Raw genomic sequence first — 13,141 nt, forward strand, 5'->3', positions numbered from 1 at the left:
TCCCACATGAGAACTGGTGAGCCTTCCTTATACCCATATTAGTCTTTCTTGCTCCTCCCTCCAACTCACAGTCAGTCATGCCTGTAACAAAGCTGCCTTGTCACCCTTTCTTCCCCTCCTTGACTCTTAAGGTAAGAAAAGAAGGCATCTCACGAAATGCTGGGTAACGGTGCAGCTACCGGGCTTTCCTTGACAGCTAGAATTCCAAGGGAACGTGAAGGGGTAGGTTTGTTTCCAGTCCCAAAATGACCCAACTTCAGGGTTTAGTTTACAGTGCCCTAGGAGTATCAGATCTGTATTTGCTGGTTAGTATTAGTCCTTCAAAGGGCTAGTCTACATTGAAAACTTACATTGGCTTAGCTACGTCTCTCAGAGTTGTGAAAAATCCATACCCCTAAGAGACTTAGCTATGCTGACCTAACCCTTTGTGCAGACAGTGCTAGGTCAACAGAAGAATTCTCTCAATTTAGTTACTGCCTCTTAGGGAGGTGGATTAACTACCCTCCCATTGCTGTGGTGAGTGTCTACACTGAAGAATTATAGTATTGCAGCTGTAGCATTTTAAGTGTAGACATACCCTAAGTAACCTATGTTCAGTGGCCATAATATAGGCCTTGGTTAGACTAGAAAGAAAGGTGTGTGTTGTTTTAAATTAGGTAAGTGATGTTTCAAATCACATTAGCTAAGCACAGTTTAACTCCTTGAAAATCATGTCAGGTGGCCGTGGTGTGTATGGCATAATTTAGGATGAAGATAGAAATGGAACCAGAACAGATTATTATGAAAGTAACAGTAAAACAGGTTGAAAACTGGTTTCTATGTGTTTCTATGATGTTCGTGGAACTAATTATGTGACTTTTCAAGTGTATTTGAGACATAAGCAGCTCAGAAATGTCCATTTAAAATAAAAAATGTGTAAGTGGATACATGGAGAAAGATATTTCTTGCTATATGAGTTTCCAGAATGCTGCAATAAGTCAACTGGACATAGCTTTATTTTCACAGAAGGTAAGCTGTTCGGAGCACCAGGAAAAATTAAAGCAGCCTTTCAAGATAACACTTGCTCTTCTGCACAGAGTAATTTTTAAGACAGAATGGAAAACCTATGGAGGAGAGGGTGTTTATTTTTGTTGTATTTTTTTTTAATTGTGATCACCATGGTGAGTGTAGGAAGCAAGCATATTGTGTGTGTCTGGGCAGGTTTGTTGATTACTTTCCATAACAAGTTTTCAAAAGCTGAAAACTGGACTGAGCAGTTTTAACTTTGTTAATGTAACCGCATCAGCTATAGAGTTTCCAAAGTGTTCAAAACTTCAAAATCTACTTTTAATCTCCCCAGGACTTGAGTTAGCATATTAGGGGTGCTGGAGAACAGCTAATACTTTGCATGTGAATCCTCTATTTTGCATAAAAGCAAGATAATTATCAAATAATATACATTATATCACCATAAAGAACAGCGGCGACTTTAACATTCTCACCAGCTGTGCTCCTATGGAAAAGAATTGCAAGTCAATACAAATTTAACCTTTAAATAAGCAGTCCTGCACTTCTCTACTATGCTTTTAAACTTTTCTTAATCAACCTTTACATCTGTGCAGCGTATGCAGCAAAAACTCCTATGCATCAAAAACACTCCCCTATTTTTAAAAAAGCCACTACTCTTCTTTCTCTTCCTTTTTCTTCCATATTCCCAGAAAAGCTTCTAAACCATTGTCAGTGCGTATTCCATTAATCCAAAACAACTGCTACTTTGGGAAAATACTTCTTATTAAAATTTAAAATGTATGTGTAGCTAGAGATGGTGAAGCAGATTAATTCAGCATACTCTACTATAGGTGCTATAGTCAACTGAGAATTCTACGTCTCAAGGCTCGAGCTGTGTGAATTACTAAACAAACCCACTAAGAGTTGCAACATTTCTTTAACTGTTTTGTTACAGAGACACTTACAAACCTTTTAAAAATTGACAAAAACTAGCAAAAGAATCTTTTAAAAACATTATGGAAGAAAAGTCCTGAAGAATTTAATAAAGACAGATAATTTTTCTAAACCTATTTATGGATTTCAATAGCAGGGATATAATCTGTATTATATTCCATTGAATGGTTTTAAAAATTCTATAGAAAAGATGTAGTTACTCTTTATTAAATTCTATAGGTTTCAGAGTAATTTCTCTAGAACACAATTGGTTTCATCCCCAATAAATTAGATAGGATATTTTCATAAAGAAAAAAAAGTTAATTCTCATATTATATTCAGAGCCTATACATAGTTAAAGTTGCAACAAGGCTTCCATTATAATTCTTGTTAAGAACATAAGAACAGCCATACTGGGTCAGACCAAAGGTCCATATAGCCCAGTATCCTGTCTTCCAACAGTGGCCAAAACCGGGTGCCCCAGAGGGAATGAACAGAACAGGGAATCATCAAGTGATCCATCCCATTGCCCATTCCCAGCTTCTGGCAAACAGAGGCTAGGGACACCACCCCTGCCCATCCTGGCTAATAGCCATTGATAGACCTATCCTCCGTGAATTTATCTAGTTCTTTTTTGAACCCTGTTACAGTCGTGGCCTTCACAACATCCTCTGGCAAAGAGTTCCACAGCTTGACGGTGCGTTGTGTGAAGAAATACTTCCTTTTATTTGTTTTAAACCTGCTGCCTATTAATTTCACTTGGTGACCCCCTAGTTCTTGTGTTATGAGAAGGAGTAAATAGCACTTCCTTATTTACTTTCTCCACACCAGACATGATTTTACAGACTTCTATCATATCCCCCCTTAGTCATCTCTTTTCCAAGCTGAAAAGTTCTAGTCTTATTAATCTCTCCTCATATGGAAGCTGTTCCATACTCCTAATAATTTTTGTTGCCCTTTTCTGAACCTTTTCCAATTCCAATATATCTTTTTTTGAGATGGGGCAATCACATCTGCATGGAATAAAAAAAAAAAAGGTAATAATTGGAGATATACCAATCTCCTAGAACTGGAAGGGACCTTGAAAGGTCATTGAGTCCAGCCCCCTGCCTTCACTAGCAGGACCAATTTTTGCCCCAGATTCCTAAGTGGCCTCCTCAAGGATTGAACTCACAACCCTGGGTTTAGCAGGCCAATGCTCAAACCACTGAGCTATCCCTCCCCTATTCAAGATGTAGGCGTACCATGGATTTATAGAGGCAATATGATATTTTCTGTCTTATTATCTATTCCTATCTTAATGATTCCCAACATTCTGTTCGCTTTTTTGACTGCTGCTGCACATTGATTGGATGTTTTCAGAAAACTATCCACAATGACTCCAAGATCTCTTTCTTGAGTGGAAACAGCTAATTTAGACCCCATCATTTTATATGTATCGTTGGGATTATGTTTTCCAATGTACATTACTTTGCATTTATCAACATTGAATTTCATCTGCAATTTTGTTGCCCAATCACCCAGTTTTGTGAGAGCCTTTTGCAGCTCTTCACAGTCTGCTTGGGACTTAACTATTTTGAGTAGTTTTGTATCATCTTCAAATTTTGCCACCTCACTGTTTACCCCTTTTTCCAGATCATTTATGAATATGTTGAATAGGTGATCTGGAAAAAGGGGTAAACAGTGTTGTCATTCCCTTTTGTTTTCCCTGCCTCCCAGTTTTTCCACAGGAACAAATTTAATCTGAAGAATAGTATGGTTAACAATGGGAGGAGCAGAATTCATCTGTTCTAATTGTTCAATGCAGATACAATGTTCCCCAACACTTAAAAATGAGTCTGAATAAATTAGATGTACACTACAAGTAGGCAGCATGTCATTTAAACCACTACCACCACCACCATGATGAAATGAGGGCAGCGGTAGCCCAAGGACCCCCTCAGGACTAAGAGCTTTTCTGGAGAATGAAAGCAGCTCTGGGCCCAGGTGAGCTGATTAAAGTTTCCTGCTTAAATAAGCAAACTAGTTGCAAGCTCATCCCTTCAATGTTTCAAGTTTCAGGAGTATAAAACTTTAAGTGTCAAACCAGCTCAACTACACACAAGTTCACATCTACGCATATAAAACTAAACAATGAAGTATGGTCCAGGCTGCCCAGATATCCCAATGCCCTATAGCATTCCTAAGGCCAACAGGATCCTTCTGGCTGCCTGACTTGGCCCCGGCTACCCCCTGCCCCCGCCTTCCTATTGCTATTTCTATCTTGTGAAGTTCCAGAGCCATGCAGAAGAGAAAAGGTCTTAAAAACTTTGCAAGAAAGCAAGCTATAGAAACTCCGTTTTCCAAAACTGAATTGCACAGTACCTTTCAGTGTTTAACCCACCCCTTCCCCCGCCACAGTGTCTAAAGTTTCATGGGCTGAGACATGCCTGCTCAGGAAGTTCACAGGATCTGTGGAAGAGAAACTCCCTTTCTGTACATTTCCTAGGTTTACAGGATTATTATAGCACACCTTGGTAAGAGCAATGGTTAAGAAACCACGATAACACAATGCCTCAGTTGCTTCAATTCACACTAGAAGATTAAGAAAAGGTACAAACCTTGTGTGTTCTTGAAGGACATAATAGCTTGTCTGTATGGGTTTGGTGTATCTGGAGCATCAGTCAAATTAGCTAGCACAAGCAGAAGCAGAAGGCTCTGATTAGCTAACGGTGATGACTGTTCCTGCTGTGGTGCTGGTTTACTTCCTACTCCACCCAACGTGAATACTGTCCACAGGCCAGCTAAAGGGAAGAATTGAAGAAGAGACTCCTCTTAGCGAATGTTATTAAATATTTATGGTGCACTTTCAGGGCATACCCATCTTTACAAATGAGTAAGATGTTTCTTTTGGTCTACCCCAAAGTACAGTTACAATACAGAGAAGAACAATTCATCCTGAGAGAGACAAAGTGACAACACTGATCATGAATTTGATGGTGAAAGAATTCATGAAAACACATTTCAGAGGAGTAGAGGGGAGAGCATTTGGCAGATGCTGCTGCTGGACATGTAAGAGGTAATAGTGCAGGAGGAGATGAAAAGTGCAATCAGAAGAAAGAGGCAGGGCCATAATGGTGCAAGGCTCTGAAGGTAAAGAGATTAAACCTGATGTGATAGAAGACACAAAGCCTGTGAGGGGATTCAAGAAGGGGACGCTGACACAGTTGGTGAACAGGGAGAGGAAGACAAATGTGTACAATATTTTTGTAATCAGATAATCTCCTTTAAAAATGCAAATTGATTCCGACATGCTGCATTTCTTAATGTGTTTTATTAAACCCAGAATATTATAATAGATTCCAAGGCCAGAAGGATCACTGTGATCATCTAATCCAGGATCGGCAACCTTTGGCATGCGGCCCACCAGGGTAAGCCCCTTGGCGGACCAGGCTGGTTTGTTTACCTGCTACATCTGCAGGTTCGACCGATCGCGGCTCACACTGGCTGCGGTTCGCCACTCCAGGCCAATGGGGACTGCGGGAAGTGGCAGCCAACACATCCCTTGGCTCACGCCGTTTCCCGCAGCCCCTATTGGCTTGGAGCGGAGAACCGCGGCCAGTGGTAGCCGCGATCGGCCGAACCTGAGGACGCGGCAGGTAAACAAACTGGCCCGGCCCGCCAGGGGGCTACCCTGGCGAGCCACGTGCCAAAGGTTGCTGATCCCTGATCTAATCTGACCTCCTATATAATAGAGGCCATAGAACTTCCCTAAAATAATTCCTAGTGCAGATCTTTTAGAAAAGCATCCAATCTTGATTTAAAAATTTTTAGTGATGGAGAATCTACCATGACCCTTGGTAAGTTGTTCCAATGGTTAATTACTCTCACTGTAAAAATGTATGGCTTATTTCCAGTCTGAATTTGTGTACCTTCAACTTCTAGCTAGTGGACTGTATTATACCCTTCACTGCTAGACTAGCCCATTATTAAATATCTGTTCCCCATGTAGGTACTTATAGACTGTAACCATGTCACCTCTTAACCTTCTCTTTGTAAAGCTAAATAGATTGAGCTCTTTGAGTCTATCACCATAAAGCATGCTTTTTAATCCTTTACTCATTCTCGTGGATCTTCTCTGAAACCCTTCCAACCTATCAACATCCTTCTTGAATTGGAGATACCAGAACTGGACATGGTATTCCAGACGAGGTCACACCAGTGCCAAATTCAGAGAAGTAAAATAACCTCTCTACTCCTACTCAAGGTTCCAGTTTTTCCATCCAAGGATTGCATTAGCCCTTTCAGTTACAGCATCACACTGGGAGCTCACATTTAGCTGATTATCCACCACAACACCCAATCTTTTTCAGAGTCACTGCTTCCCAGGATAGCATGCCCCATTCTTTGTTCCCAGATGCATACAATTTACATTTAGCCATATTAAAATGCATGTTGTTTGGTTGTGCCCACTACAAGTAATGCAGATCATTCTGTATCAGTGACCAGTCCTCTTCGTTATTTACAACTCCCCCTATTTTTGTGTCATTGTGACAGGATCCCCAGAGTACAACCTGGAACTGGCGTACCGCTGTGCCCCCTTAACTCTCCAGCCTGGGCTTTCTCTCACAATGCTTTGCTAGTGACAAGCAGCAAACCCCTTCAGGTGCTGTTATCACTCAGCACAACCACATGTGGAGCCCTACACTCAGCTAGATTGTATGAATGCTGCTTGAGCCACTCACGAATCACACAGAGAAAAGCACCACCAAATCTCCCAAGCCCCTAGCCTTGGACCCCACAACTTTACCGTCTTGCCCTGGTCAGAAGCCTGACCAGTATAAGTTCATTACCTAGTGCACCCCTCCCTCTATGTGGAGAGGGCACACATCATCCTTTGTAACCTGAGCTGAGATTTCCGAAGCACTTCAACCAAAACACACTGTTTTAGGTAAAATATAAAACAGATTTATTAAGTGCAAAAAGATATATTTTAAATTATTATAATTGGTAGGCACAATAGGTCAGAGATAGTTACCAAAGAAAATAAAAGGTAAGCACACAGTCTAAATCTTAAACCTTATTAGACGAGGCAGTATTTGGATCAAGCAGTTTTGTCACCCCACTAGGTGTTACAGTTCTTAGTACACAGGGTTCCCCTTTAAGCCTGGGACCAGTCTCCTCAGTTCAAGTCTTTGTTTTCCCAGCATTCTTGGTGCTTCCAGTGTAGGCTGGGGGAGGAGAAAGGCCCAAAGCATGATGCCACTGTCCCCTCTTTTATATCGTCAGTCCATGTGCCAGGAAGACAGTAGCTCAGGCATGCCTGGTGGGCTTTGTTAAGTCACAGGGTTGAGCAATCCCCCTGGTGTGGTCTTGTGCAACTTAGTCATAAAGTTGAACAGTCCCCATTGTGTGGTGCTTGCACAACTGTCATTGAATTGTAAATCCCTTGTTTACTATTCCCCTGCTGGTCAATGGCTGGTGATGATCATTCAATACCCACGCAACTGATATCGATTGGTATTAATTATATTATCTTCCTTTAATTCTTTATTAATCGAGTCCCGTATCAACTACTCCATTATTTTGCCTGAGATCAATGTCAGGCTGACAAACATATAATTACCCAGGTCATCCCATTTACCCTTTTTAAATATTGGCACAACTTTAGCATTCTTCCTGTCTTCTGGAACTTGCCCAGTGTTCCAAGACTTATTGAAAACCCAACATTAACAGTGCAGCAAGCTCCTCAGCCAGCTCTTTTAAAACTCTCATATGCAAGTTATCCAGATCTACTGATTTTAAAATGTCTAACTTTAGTAGCTACTGTTTAACATCCACCTGAGATACTAGTGGAATGGAAAGAGTGTTATCACATAATATAACTACTTCACATGTTTTTCCCCCCAAATACAGAACAGAACTTTTCTGAATTATTTATGACAATTTTACCATTTCCATCTAGTAATGGACCAAAACCATTGTTGGGATTTTTTTTGTTTGTTCCTAATATACTTTAAAAAACTACATCTTATTGTCCTTAACTCTGCTTGCCTAAGCAGTTTTTTTACAATTCCTAGCTTCTAATTTATATTTATTATTATTATTATCAACTTTCCCTTTCTTCCTTTTTTTTTTTTTTAATTTTATAGCTTCCTTCACTTCCTCTCTAAACCAGGTTGGTTTTTTAACCAATAGAGGCTTCTTCTTCGATTGTGGCTTTTTGGGCATCTAGTAAGGTGTTCTTAAACAATTCACCTGTTTTAGGAGAAGCACGATTAGCTCATGACCAGGGAACATAACAATTGCTAGTACTAGTTAAACTTTAATAGCCAGATTTACAGTTATGTAAAAGACAGCAACACTGTACACTTTGTTGTGGATGAATGTCATGTCTTTCAAATTTCAAACAATGTTCTTAATGAGGACTAGGCAAAACTAATAATAGTTAACCTCAGTTCTGTTTTAATCAGATCCACTCTTTGATTTTTAAGTTAGGATTTAGAATAAATGAATGAAACTTGAGAAAGTCTAATACTTCAGTGGAAGACACTGCTACCTTTAGGCTTTTTTAATGGATTACATAGAACACATGCAGTTATGGAAATACAAATTCAGCCTGCAAAACTAGCAGACAATAGTTTATCTTTGACCAATTGGCTTCTGTTAAGCTTAAAGTACATAATTTACTAGTAATTCTGTTGGGAACCAGTCACCTTTATTGATTGGTGCCGCTTAGTAAAGTGGTAGCTTCCACACACAAACAAACCCCCCTAAGTAATTAATTACAAAAAATTACATTAGTGCAATGCTATGGTTGCATAATTAAGCACCTAAAAGAAAGAAAAGCAAAGGACTTTAACTCTAGCCCCTTGCTTTAAGCCACTATGATACAGTCTTTAATTACACAATCACGTTACTATAAATATATATGTATATCTAAGATAGTAGAAATTATCTTATATAAAATAGTATGTCATGTAGCTGTAGAGTTTCTTTAAAAGAGTTAAGATTATGCGTTAAGCTTAATTTCCATATTTTCCAAGCTTTGGATGCTTAAGAGTGCTAATTTGCATATTATAGTTTAATTTTAAATTAAATGTGTTATTAATATCTTAAAACAGTATACTTGAATGCCCACTTCTTATTAAAGTACTGATGATTAACAAAGTTGATCAGCTACGTTCCTGTTTAGCACTCAATACATCTCCCAGCACATCTCTGTTTCCACACATTATATGACAGAAACTGCTTGATCAGCAAAATCTTGAAACTCATTACTCAGAATCATGAAATGAATAATCCCTGCATTAGGAATTCTTACCGATCACCTGTAAACTTACATTTTAATTTACAATAAATACAATGTATTACTCCAATTTAAAGAAACAATTTAAGGCAATTTAGTCTTCTTTGAGACTCTAGACACATTGGACATGAGAGCCCATACAGATCCTTTTGAATTTAAAGCAGAAATATAATCTACCTGATAGAATCATAGAACAAAAGGGTTAGAAGGCACCACAAGGGTCAGCTTGTTTAACTCCCTGCAAAGATGTAGGATTTGTTGTGTGACTAAATCACTCAAGGCAGATGGATATCCAGCCTCCCTTTGAAAGCCTCCAGTGAACGAGATTCCATGACTACCATATGTAGTTGTTCCATTGTCCTACTGTTCTTACAGTGAGGAACTTTTTGCTGAGATTTAATCTGCTATGCTGTAGTTTGAACTCACTGCCTCTTCTATAGCAAGAGAGAACAATTTTTCTTCATTTTTTTAAGGCACTCTTTCTAGTATTTGAAGACCACCGTCATGTCCCCCCGCCCCCCAGTCTCCTCTTTTTCAACCTAAACAGACCCAGTTCCTTCAGCCTTTGCTCATATGGCTTGCATTCCATCCCTTTGATCATTTTTGTCACTCGCCTATGGATCCTTTGCAGTTTTTCTATACATTGGTGACCAAAACTGGACACACTACTCCAGCTGAGGCCTAACTAGTGTCGACTTACGCAGTACTATCACCTCCTTTGACTTGCATGCTATGTCTCTGTTAATGTAACAAAAAATTGCCTTTGCTTTTTTTTGCAACAGCATTGCATTGTTGATTGCTTTTGAGGTTTTGATCCACCACAACTCCCAGATCCGTCTCAGCAGTGCTGGTGCCAAGCCAGTTATCCCTCATGCTGTATCTGTGTATTTGGTTTTATTTCCCTTAGAGTAGCACCTTATATTTGTCTTTGCTGAATTTCATTTTCTTGTCTATAGCCCAGTTCTCCAATTTATCAAGATCTTTTTTAACTTTAGCTCTATCCTCCAAAGTGTTTGCAACCCCCCAGCTTTGTCTCATCTGAAAATGTGATCAGTATGCTCTCTACTCCTACATCCAGATCATTATTAATACGTCAAACACCACCAGACCAGAACAGATCCCTGTGGAACTCCACTTTTGAGACCTCCTTCCAATCTGACATCATTCCATTAATAGTTATTCATTTGCAGTTGTTTAGCCAATTATGTATCCACTTAACGGTAGTTCCACCAAGCCCACATTTCGCCAGCTTACTTATCAGAATGTCATGTGGGACTGTGTCAAAAGCCTTGCTAAAGTTCAACAAAAACAGCTTAAACTATAGTTGGCCTTGTATAAACTCAAGCCACCTGAATGACACTTTTCTTCAAACACAGTTATACATTCAGATTCTGTAATAAACCAACACCCACTTCCTCATGCTCACTGCAAAGAAATTATTACAATGCCAAAAGAAAGAGAAATAATGCCATTCAGCATTAATTAGTTTGAAGGAGACCCCTTAATGAAGAGCAATTATAATTAAATACTTCACTAAAACAATCATGTTACATGAATCACCCTTTATCAGTAAATTTTTGATCAGTTGCTCCCAAATTGAAACAATGCAGTTGAATAAAAAATGCTGCTCAACATCAACACTGAAGTGTACCTTTAACTCACATTAGAGCCATTTGGAAGTGTAATTTGGCTGGCCACATTTTGCAAAGAAGGTTAAAAAAACCCTGACAATCATTCATTTTATCTTTGCTCATTAAATTAATCAGACTGTAATACATTTTCCCCCTTTTAAACCACAACTATTATGTATTTATTATTCTCAGCTAAACCAGCATTTTTATCAGCCATTACTACACCTTTCCCCTGAATTTAGGAAAAGAGGTACATAGCCAACTCATGACCCAACTATCCTCATGAACCTCTGTCTCTCAGTTGGCAAGTTTCTCACTCTGGAAGAGCAATATCATCCTAAAAGAGATATATAACATTCACTTCAGAGCCATAGGGCATCTCAAAATTTGGCACTGAATGTTGTAAGTGGTTGCTCCCAATGTCCTTCAACCAGCAGAAAACCTTAAACTATTCCTTCCGGATTATCAGGAACTCAAAATATTGAAACAAACAGCTAATCAAAAATAGTTTGGAAAGGCTGGAAAAGCAGATACAGTGGCTATATAAAATTAAATATAGGAAAAAAACCAGTCTCATATCCACCTTAAACATTCAGTGCATCTGTCATGAGAGTGACAGACATACAGGGTGCACATCAAGAACGCTACATTTGGTGAAAAAGAAAAGGTTGTCAAGACCCAATAAAAATGGAGGGTACCCTATTAATGTGTGGGCTGTCAAGAGGATTAACCGTATGTAACACATATATGCTGTAATTGACATTATCAAAACATTGGCTGGCAAGATACGTCACTCAAAGGTTAAATAGTTCTTTATACCCATTCTCAAAATTTTAAGAGAAAACAATAATTATCAAGTTCTGGTTCCTAAAACTATTCTGGCCCTAGAAGTAAAATAAAGAGATTTAAGGTATATTCCATATCCTCAAATCATCAAAATATCAATTTGTAACATTGTCTTTGTCTTTTTTATTTAGGGCCAGGTAATAATTTAATAATTTTGAAACAACAAAGTTTTCAGATCAAATTTGTTAAACTGGAATTAAAATTGAGTGAGAGAGAGAGTGTGTGTACACACATGTATATCAGTAAGTTACTGGTAGAACTACAAAGGGATGTTGCAATTATCCCCAAAGTAAGCATTGCAAACCCAAGAAACCCAAAGCTAAGGTTAAATTTTAAAGAAATTCAAACATTAGGTATGGAAATACACAACGAAGGCACCCAAACAACCTTAACTCTGCCCTGTAGTGACAACCAGCCACCCCCCGCCCAAAAAAGGAAAAAAATGCATCTTTAAAAAAAGAGTTGAATCTAATTGGGGACCATAAATATAATTATTCACTATTCAGTACTGTATTATTATTGGATTGTGTCACTGTGCCACACTCTTCATGCAGTCTTTGGTTTCCCAATTACCCATTCCTGCTGGGCAGAAACAAGAAAGCCCAGGACGGGGAAGTCCCAGTCTGCAGATACATAGAGTAGTAGTAGAGTAGTTGCATCCGACGAAGTGAGCATGAGCCACAAAAGCTCATGCTCCAATATGTTTGTTAGTCTAGAAGGTGACACAGAACTCTGCCGCTTTTACAGATCCAGACTAACATGGCTACCCCTCTGATACTTGACAGAGTAGTAGAAAGTTTGTTATATTATTCCATATTTAGTTCTGTTCATAATAAAGGGTTAATCTGGATATTGGTCTGTTCATCAGTAAAATACTACACTCACTACAGCAGAGAGTGAAAGTTGTTTGGATGACTTAACTGCGCGTTTTCATACCATGTTTGGATTTCTTTTTAAATATTATCTTCACTTTGAATTTTATTTGCTATTAGTTGTTTTATGAAGATCCAGAATGTGAGAATTAGATTGATGTTATTTTAAAGGCTGTTTCCATCCCAGAAGATGACAAACACTAGCTGCGACTCCCAGCCTCGAAAATACCCTTTTCCTGTTGAAGATTTGTACATTAGTTAACACAAAAGGCTTTGCTTCAACTACCCTAGTTGTCAGTCTATAAAAGCAACAAACCCACAGCCACAAAAAATTATTTCTCCATGTGTTTTCAATAAGCACATTTTTGAGTGTTTTATTTACATTTATGCCTTAATGTTGCACGTAAGAATATTTGCAGTGAATTCTATAATTGAAATTCTCTCATATGATTCTATTGATGCATTCGACAACAGGATACCCTATTACCTGTATTATTGTCTTCTAACTAATAAAACTGCCAACAAATTTTAAAAAGATTATTTTGTTTTGGCAAATACACAGAAGAGTCTGGAGAGAACATGTT

At 38.7% G+C, this 13,141-nt stretch overlaps 1 protein-coding gene across 2 annotated transcripts in view; it reads right to left on the bottom strand.

Moving 5' to 3' along the window:
• DYM (dymeclin) overlaps positions 1-13,141 on the bottom strand; it is a 334,338-nt gene that overhangs the window by 174,113 nt on the left and 147,084 nt on the right. For both annotated transcript variants that reach the window (XM_045021710.1, XM_045021709.1), the window contains exon 10: positions 4,521-4,703. In XM_045021710.1, coding sequence (XP_044877645.1) covers positions 4,521-4,703 — 183 coding nt within the window. The remainder of the gene's footprint in view (positions 1-4,520; positions 4,704-13,141) is intronic.

This window comes from Mauremys mutica, chromosome 6, assembly GCF_020497125.1.
Source record: "Mauremys mutica isolate MM-2020 ecotype Southern chromosome 6, ASM2049712v1, whole genome shotgun sequence".
NCBI classification, from domain to species: Eukaryota; Metazoa; Chordata; order Testudines; family Geoemydidae; genus Mauremys; species Mauremys mutica.